Source organism: Alosa sapidissima, chromosome 5 (genome assembly GCF_018492685.1).
Source record: "Alosa sapidissima isolate fAloSap1 chromosome 5, fAloSap1.pri, whole genome shotgun sequence".
NCBI classification, from domain to species: domain Eukaryota; kingdom Metazoa; phylum Chordata; class Actinopteri; order Clupeiformes; family Clupeidae; genus Alosa; species Alosa sapidissima.
This window is the reverse complement of record NC_055961.1, coordinates 25,763,865-25,782,299: the sequence shown is the minus strand read 5'-3', so window position 1 is coordinate 25,782,299 and position 18,435 is coordinate 25,763,865. Positions and strand designations below refer to the sequence as shown.

Below are 18,435 nucleotides of genomic sequence, written 5' to 3'. Positions count from 1 at the left end.
CTTATGTTTCAACTCACCTGAACATTTCATTTATTTCCACTGTTACCATAGCACAGTAAGCAAACTAACTCAATTATTGGCCTTTTTTAGCTACTACTGAATGGTTGCTTGTGCTGCTTTTGATCAGAGTGATTTCAGCTTTGTATTTTTAAGGCCTGTTTGATCATCCTATGTTGAGTTATGAGCCTCTCCCCATTCATTTTGATTAGAGCCTGATTTTGATTGCCATATAGGTGTCTGAAGGCATTGCCAAGATGGCTGCCAAGTGCCTGTGAGGACTTGCACCTACCTCCAATGTCAGGCCGCAGCTTGTTGTCGTAGCCATCGAGAAGGCTGTTTAAGATGTGAGTGACATCACTCTCGTAGACTTTGGGGGTCAGCACCCAGGTTTTGTTTGTAACTTCATCGTCATCATTCTCACTTTGGAGGGAACTGCCAAAAACAAAAACAGTAACATATGCATTAGCCTTTGCCAAGGTAAAGCCATTGAGTTTCATGAGAAAAAAATAAAACATTGTAAACAGTTGCACAGAAAGCTTCCTGGCATGTCTAGTCCCAGTTATACAGCCTTGTGTATTGTAGCAAAATTGTATTGCATAGGTGATATATAGCAATGCAACAACATTATATAAAACACATTGACTATCTCACACTCTTTACTTTGCTTATGTTCAGCAGATGTTTGAAACACTTGACACTTGCTTTTTAAAACTCATATAGAATATGATGAAGCACATTATAAAAGTCCTGCCTTGCCCTATGATAAAATTTCATGAATTATAAACGACAGGATGCACACACATTTGCTTCTTGGTGCCACAATACATATTGATGATGTGGCAAGCACAGTGGAGAGAGAGAGAAAGAGAGAGATAGAAGACATGCCTGTGTCCTTGTTAAATACGTCCCTTCATGAAACATTGATCGATGTTTTGTTTTAAATGGCCACGTCCTGAATTGCCCCCGTAAAGACACAACAGAGGAGAGAAGAGTGGACCGGACAGGAGTAGTGAAATAGCCACACCTTGCGGAGATGTCTCCCCGCATTACAAATCCGTGGGAGTGCCCTAATGAATATTTCCTACGTCCTCTCTGCCAGGGCCTCTCCGTAAATTACATGGTGTGTAAAGTGCTTTGGAGAGACAGTGAGCAGAGCAGTAGGACCGTGTGGTAGGAGACTCACATACAATAATAATGACACATTAGGGAGAGGGGAAGTACTTCCTTTGAACTGCAGAGCGGAGATTTGATTTGATTTCCATTGGACGTCAATGAGTTCCACAACACCCAAAGTCGCCCTATAATGGGGGCATTATAAATGACAAACTACCGTAATTCAAATCTTTCATCTCTGTGTAAATCCCCCACAAAGGGGTGTACTGATCAGAGAAGTCTTTGTGGCAAATCTCCATGTTGTTATGCAAATCTATACATTGGCCACCATTGTCATTTCAACGTAGATTGGGTCTTATTCTAATATGCAAGGGAAGGAAGGCGTACGTGTTTCATACAATGTATCTGGAGATGTAGCACATGTGCACAGAGCTGAACAACATTTAGCTTTGCTGCCAAACAGAATGCCTCAAACTGGCAGAGCTATTATGAAGAAAGACAGAGAGACAGAGGAACAACGAAAGATAGGACTAAAGGGGAAATGTGATAAAGAAAGAAAAAAGGGATAGAAAGTAAGAAATGGATAGAAAAAAAGGAAGAAAGAGAGGGATAGAATAAAAGAAAGAGGGATAGAGAAGACAGACTGAAGCCCCAATTATTCTTTGTGCAGCAGACAGTAACCATGGAATCAGGAGAAAATCGAAAAGAAAAATCCTTGAGAGCACTCTACTGGAAGTTTGCACTGAACTCCAGCACCACACAGAACTGAAAACCACAGAGAAAAAGGGTGATAGTGCAGCTCTCCGATGGCTTTCCTGTGTACTGGGGGATGATGCAGCCTATCTTATTTTGACCCCCCCCCCCCCCTATTCTTTTCCAGATCCCAGTAAGTGCTACAGAGCTACAGAGACATGGGCTGGTCATTAAATCTTCATTGTTTCTCCATCTTTCAGAGGTGAGTTGTCCATTTAATGTGTCTGGGTGGAGACACACCCTCCTCCAAGTACAGACCTACTTTCACCATCTACAGGAGTTGCAATATCACTTTGGGTGAGGACAGCCACATGATTATGACACTTTACAACTAAGAAAATGAGAGCAATTTTAGTGTACTGCTATATAAGACGGTGCAGCACTTTGCCAGTGTAGTATATGGTTCATTTCTATATTAGAGTCTTCTGGTTAGTACACTGTGTGCCATTTTTACACATACTAAACTATCTGTTACTTTACTGTTTAATGCATGATGTATCTTATGTTGCCATTATAATTGTATGGATATGCGTAAAACTCTTTTCTGAGTCTTTTCTACTCTGGGTAAGGGCCCTAGATGGAAATGAGCCTTGAAGGCTAAACATAGCATTACAATTACTACCAAAATCATATTTACCGAAACAAAAAACATATAAAGGCATGTAATGGAGGGGAAATTGGGATACAGGGGGGCATACGTCAGCAGTGTTGATCCTGTGAGGGAAATTTGGTCTCTGCATTTATCTCAATCTGTGAATTAGTGAAACGCACTGTGATGAGGTGGGCATCCAAAAGGATCAGACTGGAAGAGACTGAGCTGTAATGTCCAATCTGGAGTTGGTTACAGAAACTGGTCCAGTGGGGAGTCATGGCAGAGGAAACAGTTGAAGGGCTTCAACTATAGGGTAGAAGGTGAAGAAGCAATGGGGCCCTAATTTCATTGCTGGGCATCACGTAAAGGCACAAGCAACAAGCAAAGTCCATCTCACCAAAACAGACGCATTGTGCTTCTGACCCACCCGTGTCTGTGCTTAGGATATTGTTTGTGGTATTCAATTAGCTAAGTTCATGCATAGCAAATTTTGCTCGTTGTCAGTTCCCCATCACTGAAATAAGAGCCCCTGGGGTCTGATGTGAGACCTGCTGAGTAGGATGGTGCTTGAGTCCTCAACATAGAATCTGAATGTGGTGTAATGCAGTGACCAGCAGGAGAGACCCACAGGTTGAGAGGAGTGAAGGAGAACGGATATATAGGACTGAGAACATGAGTATAATTTTAAAATCAATACCACAGCTCTTTATATTCCATTCACTGTGCATTACAGAGCCAATGGAGATCCTAATGGACTATATGGGTTTGGGGTATATGGGTTTGATAGACTTGATAAGTACACAAGCGTCAACATTCCCAACCATTTCAAGTTAACAGACCAATGTAGGCCCTTTGACCAAACAGGATAATAGGATAACAGGACCAAGGCTGTCATGTGTGAGGGAACAAAACCATAATGTATCAATAGGATGAGATGGCATCCAGGGCCAGTGACTCAAAAATACTAAGAAAAGGTGTTGAATGTGATGCTGAAGTATCAAGGACGTTAATGAGGTAAAACAGAAGCTCAAAACCTAACAACACTCAAGACAGAGATGCCACTGATTAGGACAGAAGGGCAAATAAAGATTATTTTAATCAAGATAACTCGCAATTTCATTCATTTTCATATTTGTCTAAGGATGTGTTCCTTCGACTCTCTTCCTCTGACTGGCAGTGGCATCAACATGAGGCTCTGACGTACTGTAGATTTAAGAAAAAAAGCAATAACGGCCTATCTTGCCAAGGTTAATGGCCCACAAAAGAAGCTGAACACAAAGAATTCAGAAGAGGGAGGCCAAGGAGTAAATAAAGCAAATTCAGATTCAGCTCGCTTCCAAAGACTTTTGGAAGTCATTCCTGACAGAGGAGGCTGTATAGTTTATTTGAATTTCCCCTTGGGGATCAATAAAATAAAGTATCTATCTAGTTAAATATAGCATGTCTCAATGTAGATACATTCACATGTGTTCCTACAATGACTCCAAAACAATAGAGGAAATCAGACTGTGAAAGACAAATATAGGCCTCAAAGCGCCAGTGCCACAGCCCAATACTTCCCCTCCCATGCTTTAGAGAAGATGGCTTTATATCTGAGGAAGGAAACCTCCACATTAACCAATAACTCAGTGATCCGAAAGATCAGCAGCCATTTTTAGATAAAAGGATAGAGGACTTTGTTTATTTTCATTCTTTTCCAGCGCAGATCCTGCAATGTCTTTCTTCCACATAAATAATTTTGCTTGGACCTTGCACTGTAAGCACACATGTATAAAACAGTAACCTGCCATAGAGGTTCTTCCTTAGGATGCGGCTCTTAACGGATATGCCAGTTGACCTGTAATGGCCTCTAATTCCCTAATTAGCTCTATCTCACTCCACAACTCCATTACAGACCAGCTAAATACAATTAGTTCAGGAATGGCACAGTGGACTGATTTGAGCAAGGTGTTGATGCATTTATGAGCGGTGTGAGGAGAATTTATATATCAGTACACAAAATTCTCCAAGAAATGTTGTAGTAAGCACATTTCATGCAGGCCACATAGACTTAATGAGCGGGGGAATGTCAGACAGATGCACTAAAGAATACATGTCTTCTGATTAAACACAACATTTGGAAAGTCACAGCCAGGAAAGAGTAAAGAGAAGTGTAAGTAACAAACAAAAAACCTACTATACTTACTTAAGTCTCTAAGAATGTATAACATTCTTAATCAGTTATATATCAAGGAATATATTTCATTTAGTTTACATGTCCTGGATAATGAAGTTGTACAGATAAAAAGTATTTACAACTTGGACAACTTTAAGAAGTAAACAACCCCAAAACACTCAGAGTCATTTTTTGACAATCTAATAGACACAAAACATACATTCACTTTTTTGCAAGTTTACTAAGAGGCTACTGCAACAGCTTACATACAGTAAGAATGTTGAAAGAATTTATGTGATCTCCTCCACTAGCATACTATTTACACCCCACTGAAAGTAACTATCCTTGAGCACTACTCTTCAGCCTATGAGATTTTAACATTTTAGAATGTAAACTAATGTGATTATCAACCATGCATAGTTTCTAGAATCCCATTTTATACTTAATGGACCTAGATATTCTTTACAACATTGTGATGTTACCTGCTGATGGATTTTTACATAGGCTACTATCATTACATGATCTCACAGGAGATCTTAAAATGTACCTAGATAAAGTATAGTATAATTAAAGAATTGCATTAGTACACTGAAATAAGGAAAGTTCAAATGAAGTTGAATCAGTACACTACACTCTCTGTGATTGCCCATAGGAAAGAGTCAGCAGCACTGACTCATGGGTAGGACTCCTTTGAACTACAGTCAACGCCAGCCAAAGTGAAATACTTTGTCGCCACAATTCTCTACACCATAACACTACATCATCTTCATTCACACAGCTATTAAAGAAGCAGGATTTCTGCTCAAACAGAAAATGCTGAAAAACTCTGTGGACAAGCAGCAAGTACTGAACACTGTTTTAGTGAGATGTATATATAGGCTGAGACACACAAGTACAAACAGGCTGTGTACACTCTATAGTTCAGGAAGAGAGATGCTGTGACCATTTGCTGTGATTCAGTTTGAGTGTTTCCCTGACAGATCCAAATTATTCAGCTGAAGCAGCAGCAGCCATGCCGAAAGCCAAAATGATTCTGTAAATTACTCAGTGTTGAACACAGTGTCATACAGGGTGAAAAAAATCAACTGTTTATGTAATGAAGACAATCACGACTAGTGTACAAGACTGCCACTCCCACAGTGAGAAGACTGTGTTGACGTTATGACATATCTCAGGCTATTAGCAGAGGGATGTCTTCACAGAGGAGGCCTCAGAGTCCCTGGGAGAACAACAAGGCAGTTATTAACACCTTTGTTCCTGCACTCTGTCTCTCCATGGCTTTTGGGTATGCTCCGGTATGGCACAGCGTTGCCTTCGTGCCAAGAGGAAAATGCCTGCTATCCTTTTCCCCACAAGCACCACTGATGGATTCTAGACAAACTACTGCCAATTCAGGCCTTAGGCAAGTCAGCTGAAGAAGTGGATTAGGAATGGAATTGATCAATCAGTCAAGGTACTGAGATCACTATGCTAAGATCTTCATTCAAACTCTACTACACTGTATAATTTAATTGTTAAGACCTCCTAACATTAAACAAATCACATAATTGTACTACTACTAACTTTATTTAGCCTGACGAGCCAGACCCACATTAAAATGTAGGGTCTGGGCACTCACCGTTCGCAGTGCTCAGTCTGAGGGGCGGGATAATCAGTTGTCTTTCAAATTCCCTCTGCACGCAATAGGACAGCGGCAGCGCTATGAGTCCCATGCGTTTCCAACCAGCGGAGCTAGTTGGCTAGTTCAAACGTTTGCCAACTTAATAAAAGCTTAACTCGTGTCACACTGTTCGCCAGCAGCAACATCCATCTTATTTGTTTTCAAGTAGCAGGGAATTCAAGCCATCAATCATTATGTTAAGCCCACCTAACGACTCTATACACAATTTCATTGGCCTGATTAAGTTTCGATTTCTGGAGCTCACAAGCCAACCGAGAGTTGCTAGACTAGCCCTGGCAGCCGCTAGATTTCTAGGCTAAACTTTATTACAATGTGTGCAGTCAACATTAATAATGGCAGAAATGCAACAGCTACATCTGCCAAGGTGTTATGAATATAACAAGTACATTCTATCATGATGTTAGGTCCCACTGGTTAGGCCTACACATAATGGATCTGTTCACTACACAACAATGTTTATTATACGCTCCTGGATATACTGGTCCCCCTCTATAGGTATTCATAGTCTATAAAACATTTGCACATTAAGCTCAAATAAACCTAAAATCATTGATAGAAACAAGTACAGCTATTCAAATGATTCAGTATAGTTGAATTAACATCGACTAGTTATTTAGCCCTCATTGAACATTCACAAGGGCCTACACTGGGCTAGGCTTCAGGGGTTTGATCTAGGCCATGGTGATTCGTGGCCGCATTTCCAATGATGGAGGATTTCATGTAAGAAGGGGGAAGACTGATGCACTGCCCATGTATCGTCAACCCTAGGCAACTCCAAATACAGATGTCATTGAGTTCGATTTTAACAGAATATGTTCATATTACTTGAGGTAAACACTGACTGCTGTTCACGATTATTTTGCGCCTCTCTATAACACTAGTAGGTGAACCTACCTTTTTGGGAAGACCGGATGATATGTAAGCAATAAGGCGTTCCATACGCTACTTATTTGATGACATAGCACCTGCTTCAGTGGCAAATTGTTATTTTGTATGTCAACTGGTCAAATCCTTTGGTTTATAACATAAACATCATATGAACTCTACGAGTGGTAGGCTAAGGTATCGATAGTACTAAACGGCGTTTGTAAATGACAGGAAGCGTAACCGACGGCTACAACTTTGCCTCTCCATACTGAATCATATTGAAACAGAAACAGCCACAGACGCTAGTCGTTCAAAAAAGCTTTTTGGGATTACGCTTTACCATATGCCATTATGTTTTGTGTTTTGCACTGGCAAATATTTGATGGCTACTGTTGATATCATGCTATCCTAGGTTCAGGGTTCCTCTATCCGCTATACACCCACAAAATATGTCTACGAACCCGGATGTCAGACGAACCCACTTTTCGTGTAATCGGATATTTCTGAAATCATAGCCTTTCAAAAATATCGTATAATTGTCATTGCTCATCACGCTTCATAGATAAAGCAATCGAATACCAATGGATCGTCTGATGTGCGAAATGCCTTCGCTAACACATGATTCTTACAGATTCAGACGCCTTCTTAACGAACAGATTATATGCGTTGTCCTTTACTATGAGAATATGTTGTTTTGACGCAGCCATTACACTGTAAAGCAGTTGAATGTCAGCTTCTTATTGTAACAGAGAATACATTTCAACAACATTTCAGTCAATTTCTGTCGGAGCCCGCTTACCTTGAAGGAAGATATACGATTAAAAACACACAGAGAAATATCTTGACTGGAAAGCCAGGTTTCAACATCGCAGTCGACCATTTACATGGTATATTTTCAGAGGCCAGGAACACCATCTTCTTTTCCTCTTTATTGCAGATGGACGTGTCCCTCTATTTACTGACTATCTTCGCTATGACACATTACGTACATACCAGCTCGCGTTATAATTCAGTTCTGAAAATCTGAACCCGTTACGCTGCTGCGAGGGCAGCCACTGAATTGATATAAAAGCCTCTCGGATATTTCATAAATATTTGGAAATTACATAAATATAGACGCTCCGGAATACCCTAAAATCCAGCAGCTAGGAAATATATTGAAGCCTCAGTCTGAATGCAGATTATCGCTGGGGTCAAAGAGGAACCGATGCACGTTGCTGCAGCACAGATCAACACATGCGTGGTTTCATCGCGCGGCTTCAGAGCCAGGAGGAGATCAAGTAAACGTTAGGTCGCTGCTATTAATAAAACAGAGAACAAATAACAGCCGTTATTGTATTTTCTCGGCTGTAGATGTTGCTTATTATGTTGTAAATGAAAAATAACGCGATATAATGTTTTAACGTCTGTATAGAGTCCGTCGTTCATTTGTCCACACCACACACATACCCAAGCAAAGCACCGATTCTGGTATAAGACGCGTGACAAAATAGTCCACACAGTGTGTAGAAGCGCAAGAAACGATCTCGCGTGTGAGTAAACCGGGATCAGATGTTTTATGTTTCAAGCAGCCATGTGTTATGAGAACATCAAGCCATTTCTAGCAATTGCTTAATATTATCATCGAGGCATGACACGCCCCCGGGTTGTCAACGAAAATGTTTCTACGCATTGCATTAGTATTAATACATATTGAACTCCTTGACAAAAACAAGTTTTTTTGCTCAGTTGTTGAATGATAGACATCAACATCCTTCTGTCATCGTTGCAAAATGCATTAAGGAATACAGTTTGTCTTAACTGATAATGAACTTATTTGATTATCCCATAGCTTTATTATTGAACCGCCCTTCATGGTCATTCATTTGCAGCATATTTCTCCGACTACACATTTTGAGCATTTCAGTACCATGGAGAGCTCCCGCGCGCTTTCCTTTTCATACTCCTAGAACTTCTAAGGTTATCTACTTTGCCGTGTATGTGCTAGCATCAATTCAGGCGTGAAATAGGCTATCATATGATTTATTGAACAAGCTTGACACAGACTTTTGTACCTTTTCTATCTTATAAAATTAAAAAAAAGCTTGATCTTGATCTCTATCTTATAAAATTAAAAAAGCTTGATCTCAAACTAATGATTTAATACTAACACATTTCTACTTATAATACAACACTCAATTGTGCAGAGAATATGATCAGATTATGAAGAGGGCTCCATAACTGGTGATGTCACTGGACATAGTGGAGGCAAGAGAGATTTAACCATACACAACACTAGCATATTTTTACTAAAAGTATGCACCACTTTTGGCAAGTACAGGAAAGTGTGACCAGCAAACTTGTCAACTATGGTTGAGGAAGTGTCAGTCTGAATTTTGTTTGTACCTTAACAGTTACATGTCCTTGACATTCTCTTTAGCAACAGATAAACATAAGCATACATAACAACAACCACATTTAGTCATAATGTTTAGTGTATTTACTAAAAGTAATTTTCCAAGCCAACCCAACATGGGCTAGTCTATAAGTATAGTATACTTATATAACATGGGCTAGTCTATATGGATATCTAGTTTTATGTATGTTTAGTTATTTATCAATATAGCCTTGATTTGCCTCTGGTACCAATCTGAATTTTGCAACTCGCAAATATTTTGGCCTCAGTAGTCTAAATAATCCTGACATTTGTGTAATACCTCATCATTTTTACATTTCCCTGTATATAAATCCAAAAAGCTAAGTGTTGCACGAAAGTTGTGTGTGAGAATAAAAACTGCTGAACGTTAACAAATAGTGCGTGTCAAAAGAACTTACTCATCAAAAGTCAACACAACCAGATGTGCTACTTAGTAAAATAAAAAAAAAAATGCTTTTGAACACTTTCTCTGAAGTCCTCCAGGCTTTCAGGCACGCACACACACACACACACACACACACACACACACAACACACACACACAATTGCACATTTGTTGCTGAAACTTATATCAGGTATATGTTACATCAGATATCAGGAGTAAGTAGCAAGTACTAGTGGTACTAGTAATAGTAGTAATCCAGTTGACTCATGGCCCGACCTCTTATAGCCCTTGTTATTTCATTAAGTTACTTGTATAGTTTTATATTTGTTTGACTTTCATTCTAACTAATACATTTTCTTCATTTTGAAAAGCCCTTGTTGAAGGATTTAACATTGCGTTACAGATTTATTGATGACCAGATTGAAAACTAAACTCTTATATGAATTGTTCATTGAACTTGCAGTTCATTGAACTTGAAGTTTTACTTACAGGCTACAAATTCTGCCTAACATTTGTAATGCAGGGGCTGTAGAGAAGAATGTGCAGAATAGGATGTCTTTGTTAAGCACTTTTATAATGACTTGTAGCACCCCAGGGCTAGATCGTCATCATTATAACAGTAATGAAATGCTTAAGTAAGCCTTGTAGGTGTATTAGTGACCACTTTCTCTGCAAATATTTCAGTCTAACATGATGCTGCCCCGCAGACAATTTTAAGAGGTCAAAGTTGAAGTTGATTTGCCTCTAGCAAACCCTACATTGTCATTTTTGCCAAATAAAACAGAGAGAAGTTTTGGTCTCCTCCCTAATTCATCAACCAACGGGCACTATGTTGTGTACTATTACAATATAATGGATTAGTTCTTGTTTATGTAATGTTACAACTTGTGTGTTTCCAGTGACCTGGAAAGTCAGTGGAGTACAAGTATAATTAAATGACAGTGCAGCGGTTCCAAGCAAATATGCTTGTGGTTGATGAACCAAGACTGGCCAACTCAAGAGGATACATTATTCTACACCTTGTGTGGCTGGTTGAATTCTATGAAATCAACAGTGACAAAAATGGCAATAACATTTATAGCCAACCCTATTTTCAGATACACATTAATTAGGTTGTAATTATAAAGCAGACATACATTAATTATGGTGGAATTATATAGTCTTTATATAGATGGCAACAATACAGATACACAACACACTCCTATAAACACCATATTTTATTATACAACAGTTATTATACAACAGTTAGGTCAGGTCAAACAATTTATACATTTTTGATTTGACAAGAGGCCTTCCGTGAGTGGGGACATCCTGGCACAACTCCGTTTGGAGTTCTCAATGGTAGTAATCACTCCACATTTGATACACTGCAGTTGTATAACTTCAACATTCTGATCTTATTTGATCAGTAAAATAACATTCACTGGCTTTTGAGAATGTTGATGATGCATTGTTGTCAGCATTGATCAATAATTAATCTGAGGTTGGCAAAAACATTGCACGTTATATGCTACCTTGCCTATCCAGCACAGTGAGTTAGCTGATTTAACAGACCACTCAAGAGGATTTAATAGAGACGCAGCCGAGAGAATGTGTTTGGGCCTTGAGCCTGGGCCCAGTCTAGGGTGGAGAGTTCAGTGCGAGGCAGATTACATGGCTTCAGCCGGTGGCATTATTGCTGTATGTCTGCAGATTAAGGAGAGTTCTTGTAGATCACCTCAGGGTTATATAAAAACACTGGCACTGCCTCTCCTGCTCAGCACCAACAGATTAAAAAAAGGTTATCGTGATGAACAGAGGGCTCGGTGACAGCATGTTATGATGGCTGAAAGTGTTTTTTTAAAGGGAGATTTATTGTGATGTTTGAACTCTCTCACAGCTATGCAACAGACAGAGTAGAATTACACTGTTTGATAATCCACAGGTAAAGTAAACCGATATGTATGTTTAGAGATCATATGCAAGTGATTAATGTAAGACTCAATGGCTATACGAATGCCCATAGATGATCTAACAAATTTCAAATTTATTAAGAGGGGTAATCAAGGGGGCCTCAAGAAAAACATGCATTACAAACATACACACAGACTGACAGACAAAATAACAAATAAATAAACCTTTTGTGTCATTATGATACCTTATTAGATTGTTTTTTTGCCTAGAGGGGATTCAACACAGGTTTTATATATGCCACTGACCGTGTAATTAAAGTTTTTTGTATACTGTATGACTTGACATATCTGACTGGAACCACATGGCATGTCTCATACAGCATGTTTTTTTCTTTATATCTAGTTTTACTGACTGACAAAAAACAGAACATTTACATCACATTTACATCTACTCACTCAAATATGGTGTTATCCAAATCAACACACTATGCTAAAAGACATTATTGTCTCTGTATGGTCTATTTTGGTGCTGTCTTTTGGGGTGTTTTTGGGGTGCAGACAGCACTGGGCTTAAGCCACAAGAGCATTGGAGAACTGATAGAGCTGGCTAGTTCTTGCGATGCATTCTCTGACATTGCTAACCTATAACCAGACTACAGTCAACACCTTTGTATATTCTCAACTGGGTATTAAATCCTCCCGAGTGTCAAAATAAAGTTTTAAAATAAAGAATAGCACTCACAATTCTTTAAAACTATTTTAATCACCCCCACGGACGTTTCGGACAAGACACCCTTCTTCAGTATTATTATGGCGAAATCACGCTGAAGAAGGGTGTCTTGCCTGAAACATTTGTGGGGCGATTAAAAAAGTTAAAAAACAAAATAGTTTCTAAAGTTTTTTTTTACCTTTATACTATATAATTTTAGACTAGTTTTTATATTGATAAACAAAGGGGGAGACCTTTCATTCATATTTGACAAGAGCTAACTCCTTTTTCTACATGAGCCCAGATCTTGTGAGCCCCACTTTTCCTACACAGTGGGAAACTAGCAGATCCTGTCCTCCAAGACTTCATTTGAATCTCATCGTAATGTGAAGCACAAAGACAAAAATTGCATTTTGTATTTGTTTTCTCCTCCCCCTGCCCCATCCTTCATGTATTTTTTTTCAAAAGGTGCAGTCATGAATTATTGAAATTGGTTTCAGAGTCAGAACCAGCTGACTGCATGGTGATCAGGAGTACTATTCAGTTTCCTGGTCCTCCGAGGGTTGACTTGTTTCTTGTTCAGCAGTTTGTAATGAGTGGGGAGGATTTTAGACCTTTTTTTGGTGTTCATGTTTATGTAATTCCTAACTATCCTGGGAAGATGACCGTGTGAGAGAAATGAGAAATATGAAAGTCATATGAAGTCAGTTGTAAATGCCATAGTGGTTACCCAGGGATCCCCCTATATGTGTAATGTGAGGGGTTTAGAGAGGAGTTTTAATGCAATACTGCATTTATAGATGATAGCTTTTGTCCATTACTTAGATGTGTGAGAACATCATCTAGCTCAGTGTGTGTGTTGGATGAGTTACTCGTATACTTGAGACTTCCTCGCTGAAAACATCACAAGTTGTTATGTACAGTACATGTGATTTCTCTCTCCCTTTCCCTATCTCTCTTCATCTATCCCTTTATACACACAAACACACGCACGCACACACACACACACACAGCCACTCTCTCTCTCTTTCAATTCAATTCAAAAGCTTTCTTCCCATTGATCTTCCCTCTGTCTCTCCATTTTGTCTTATGATGCTCCAGGAAGGTGCATGAGAGATGAGCACAGAGTCAAAGTTTGTTAAATGGTGAGTCTCTCTCTCTCTCTCACACACACACTCTGTTTTTCTCTTCTCAGAGTGCATTGCCATGTATTTGACCACATGGTGCCATTAAACACACTCATCTGTATGTTTCACTGTCAGCAGTGGGTTTTCTCAAAGCTGCCAAGCACTCCAGCACATCCATTAGCCACCTCCTCAGTATCATAAATACACAATACCGTCCAGCCTTATTTGTAAGGTCACTACCGGCGAGTGCCACTGCAATGCAAAATTTCTGTGCACGGGCAGCCTTGGCCCACTTAGAGAGAGGACATAAGGAAAGTCCTATTTTAGCATAAAGTTTGGGTTACACCTACCTAAATTACTTTAATGTATGTCCCAAAACTGTTGTTCAAGTTCAAGTGCTTATTTTATGGCTCCAGTAAAGAGAACGGTAAACAGCTTACAAAGGTAATGAGGTTATATGAACATGTTGTCCTAGAAAAGCTTGTCCAAAGACAGCCTACAAAAGGGCCTTTATTGTGTTGCTAATCTCTTTGATAAATTACAGGTAATTTGTTTGGAACCTAAATGTGTTCCTTCACCTGAATTTTTTAAAACTCCAAAAAATGTCATTACCTTTAGAATATTTATGTGTCCTTAGTATATATGTATCATCATGGTGCTGTACAGTAGCCTCTAAGATTCACATCACAGACAGCTGTCTGTTTGAGTTTGATCATTTCTAGTATCACCTGATTGCTTTGTTTCACAGCAAACTAGACACAGATGAAGTGACCATTGCTTTCACGCTTGTTAGCCCGGCTCACTTGTTTCTTTTTGCACCGGCTTCACTTTCCACTGGTCTCAGAGCTCCATTACGCTGCTTCTGTTTCAGGTTGACATGTTTACTGGATCAAACCGAATGCAATTTGTATGTAGCTACCACAAGCTCTTTCTCAGTAACTTTCGCCCCCCCCCCCCCTCTCAGTTACTTTTCTTTTCTATTTTGATCATTTGCTTTTTCAGAGAATTCATCGAGGGAAGGCAATTTAATTTAGCTTTTTTGCATACAAAAGTAAAGTAATGAGTATTTTTTATCACACACACAAAGTCTCTCTCTATCCCTGTTGGGACCATCTCACTATCCTCTTTCCTAATCTCATTTATTTGCTAACACATCCTCTGTAACTCTGTAAGCTCAAAAATTCTGCTATGCATATGAGTTACTTGATGCTTCCTCAATGGCTAACATGACTGAAACACATGAAGGTTCACTTTTCAGTCATTTAGTCATGTGTCAAATATCACTTTCGGGCTTCCAAACCAGGCTTCCAATACCCATTTGGAAGTGTTTACCTCGAAGAAAATGTAAGCAGGACTGTGAAATAAATCTCAGGGAACGAATCCAGTTTCTTATTGACCAGAAAGCCTTGGACATAAAAGCAAACAAGACATAACAGAATATGTGTTTAGGAAATCAGCTCAGGTCAGGAGTCAGCAACTTGGAAAAACACAATGTTTCAATACTGCAACCTTTAAATATGTAAATAAATCTTAAATAAACCTTAGAATACCCACTGTGAAATTCTAGATCAGATGAATATAACGAATGAAAACATTTTACTTAAGAAAGGAATCAAAATACCTCGAGCTGACCTTCATTGATGCCAAAGTCTGTAAATTTGGCAGGCTTCTCTTAGATCAAAGATGGCTAACTGCCACATTACAGTGTAGGTGGACCAACATAATCTAACAAACACACATACTAGGTTGGCCACACCATATGCTCTTCAGTATGCATGAGTTTGATGCTTATCAAACGTGTTGTTCTACTTTTAATAAATGCTATAAAGCCAGTTTGAAGTGTACATGATTGTGTTTCAGAAGTAAGCATTAAAATATTCATGTAAATATTGCATATAAATATTTGTAAATAAGCCAAAGGAATTGGACTCACACACCTACAGTGGCATCTGCTTCATTCCTGGCTTGTTTGGTGAGCTTCCAGTGTTCCCAATTTTTGTTCAGCGTTCTATTTTTGATGGGGGGGGGGGGGGGGGGGGGATATACTACAAATGTTCAAACTAATTATCAATGAAAATTCTAATTTCAAGTGACTGACTTCGATATCAATACATTGATAGAAACCATGGTTTCAAAACGTCAAGGTGTCAGTGAGAAACTATTCTTCAAAATATTTATAAGACCCCTTTCCATAAAGTCCTCTGTTCCTTTGTGAACTGTCATAATGGTTTCACATTGGTTCCCCCTTAAAGGTGCCATGTGTAATGTCTGCCAAAAAATCAATTCATACTCCACATTCCATAAAAGATGGGGCAGTATACCTCCAGAAAGTGAGTTTGTCTACCCTAGAGTAACAACCGAGACACGTGTATTGCAGTTTGGCTGGCGGTTATGTTACCCGCATACTGCCTCCCATGGCCAAAACTGGTATTATGACACTTGTCGGGCTGTGGCTAGTAATTTAGCATGCTAATTCAGGTTGATATCTCTTCAGCACTATACCTTGTCATTTTTTTAATGACATCATCACCCTTATTTCCTTCCATTCTTTTGATGTGTGTAGCTCATTTTTTGGATATTTTTACCTCAATTCTTACACATGGCACCTTTAATGTGTTGTTATGTTCCAGAACTTACTCCCAGAGTTTTTTGGACACACAGAATGTCTACGAACTCTCATGGGCTTGATGAGGTTGTTATTTTGGTGCTGCATTTACATTTTTGTAATTTTTAAAGTGTGCTGTGGCTGGTGCAAAGCCCATAAATAAAGCTATTTATTTAAGCTGTCACGGTTTATCCCCTTGTAAACCACAGCATTAATACAAATAATGCAGTTTCAAAATTGCTATCCAAAGTGTGCCAAGAATAGCATGTGTTTATATATTAAAACACTGACAAACCAACAGTTAAAAAAATGATATGTTTTGACACAGCTTAAGCATCACCCTGTCCCTGGATAAAGTTATAATCCAGGTAATAGTCAACAAGCAACCAACTTGAATTTTTTATAAAATGTGGTGGGCAGACATGTCAAGCTGTCATAAACACATTAAAAGGAACTCAAGTCAAAGCAGTGAATTGAGCATGGAGGAGTCGTGACGCTGTCGGCATCCGATGACCCCTAGTGAAAGGTCATTCCCTGCGGGGATGGAGCGAGAGCTTGTGAAACATTTGCACAGGACCCGACTACCACCTGGCACTGCAGCACATGCCTTGACCGTGAGATGTCCTATAACGACGGTCTCTGAGGATGTCTAGCATGTATGAAGCCAATCTTGCGGAAAAGGCAACAACCAGAAAAAAAGAAAACTGAAGACCAGTGGCTGAGTGTCCTCAATGAGTGCAAATCACTGTGAAAAATGGTAAAATACTGTAAAAAGTGTACAATGCAATAATTATATCCAATAATAGAAAAGAAAATAACTGTAAACTAGTTCCTGGAAGATCATAGAGGAACTGAGGACCTGTGGCAGAGAATCTTCTGAGGCAGAGGGAGAGTAGGCGAGGGGGATGCCGCTGCCTGTCTGTGAGGAATACATGCAGCCTGGCTGTTGTCTGGGGAGAACATTTCATATCCTGGCCCTGCATTTGAAGCAGAATGGAAGCTTAGAGAGAGCAGCCAAACTGAAAAGGAGAGTTGTGCAAAAGTCTGCTATAGAGGATAGGATGAATTTACCGTAGGAGTCCTCCAAGAATACAGTCACACTTTTAGGAGACGCTTCTCATCTTACAGATACATAGTACATTGACTAAAAGCATTGAAAACATCTTAAAGGAGCAGTTCGGTTTGATATTGACCTAAAGTGTGTTGAAACATGATACCGATTTATACAGACAGTACCTTCACACAGTTTTCCTTGAAATCTCGTGTGTCACGGGAAGTTGATTGACGAGAAAGAGTGAAACTACAGCTGATACGTGACATGAACCATCCTGTCTTCGTCTTATCCACCATTATGTCAGCTGAAGCTGCAGTCCGTAGGCTATATGCACATGTACCGGCCACTCGTTCTTCACGTGTACAGCACGTCTTCTGTCAACATTATTATTGCGAGTATTCAGTTTCTCGTCAATCAACTTCCCGTGACACGAGAGATTTCAAGATGGCGGCGCCCGGAAAACTTTGTGAAGGTACTGTCTGTATAAATCGTCTTGTAAATAAACTACCAGTCCTTTTTCAAAGTTCTCAATGTCTCGTTTTTTATATGTCAGGGCCCTGGGAAGTTTACCAATGAAGTGTGGAGCTACTTTGAGCCTCGTAAATAGTGTAAAACAGTGATTTATTTGCATGGCTAGCCCAATGCCCGAGGCACCCCCATTGAAAACCTGTTGGTAGCATCGGCTAACTAGCGCCAGATTTCGGAGTGCAGGGGACAAGCCGAGATGGGCTATGAGACAAAAGTTCACACTCTGGGCCAGATGTACTAATGCTTTTGCGCCCACTTCAGGCGTATTTGTTTCACAACATGCGTGTCAAATCATTGCGAGGTATGTACAAACAGGCCGCAATGATGTAAAAGCGCAAACTGCCTGTCGCAGGAGCTGAAAGTGGCAGATTGCGTTTTTAATGTCATGCATATGCATTCATGGGAGGATCCAGGGGAAAGTGGGAGTTTAGCATAAAAGGATGGGAGAGGAAGAGTAAAGAGCGCCTAGTTATGTATTCCGCGGTATGTACAAAGACTGCTCCTGAAAGCGCACGTCTATTCTGCGCCTAAATACTTCCGCCTTGTAAAAGCAGGTGTT

The 18,435-nt window shown here is 39.6% G+C and overlaps 1 protein-coding gene across 4 annotated transcripts in view; it reads right to left on the bottom strand.

Moving 5' to 3' along the window:
• gabrg2 (gamma-aminobutyric acid type A receptor subunit gamma2) overlaps positions 1 to 8,573 on the bottom strand; it is a 44,399-nt gene extending 35,826 nt beyond the window's left edge. For 3 of the 4 annotated variants that reach the window (XM_042093005.1, XM_042093006.1, XM_042093007.1), the window contains exons 1-2: positions 7,961 to 8,573; positions 290 to 432 (exon numbers count right to left, since the gene is read on the bottom strand). In XM_042093005.1, coding sequence (XP_041948939.1) covers positions 290 to 432; positions 7,961 to 8,076 — 259 coding nt within the window. In that variant the 5' untranslated portion in view covers positions 8,077 to 8,573. The remainder of the gene's footprint in view (positions 1 to 289; positions 433 to 7,960) is intronic. The other variant, XM_042093004.1, reaches the window with a different exon arrangement.
• Between the last annotated feature and the right edge of the window lie 9,862 nt (positions 8,574 to 18,435).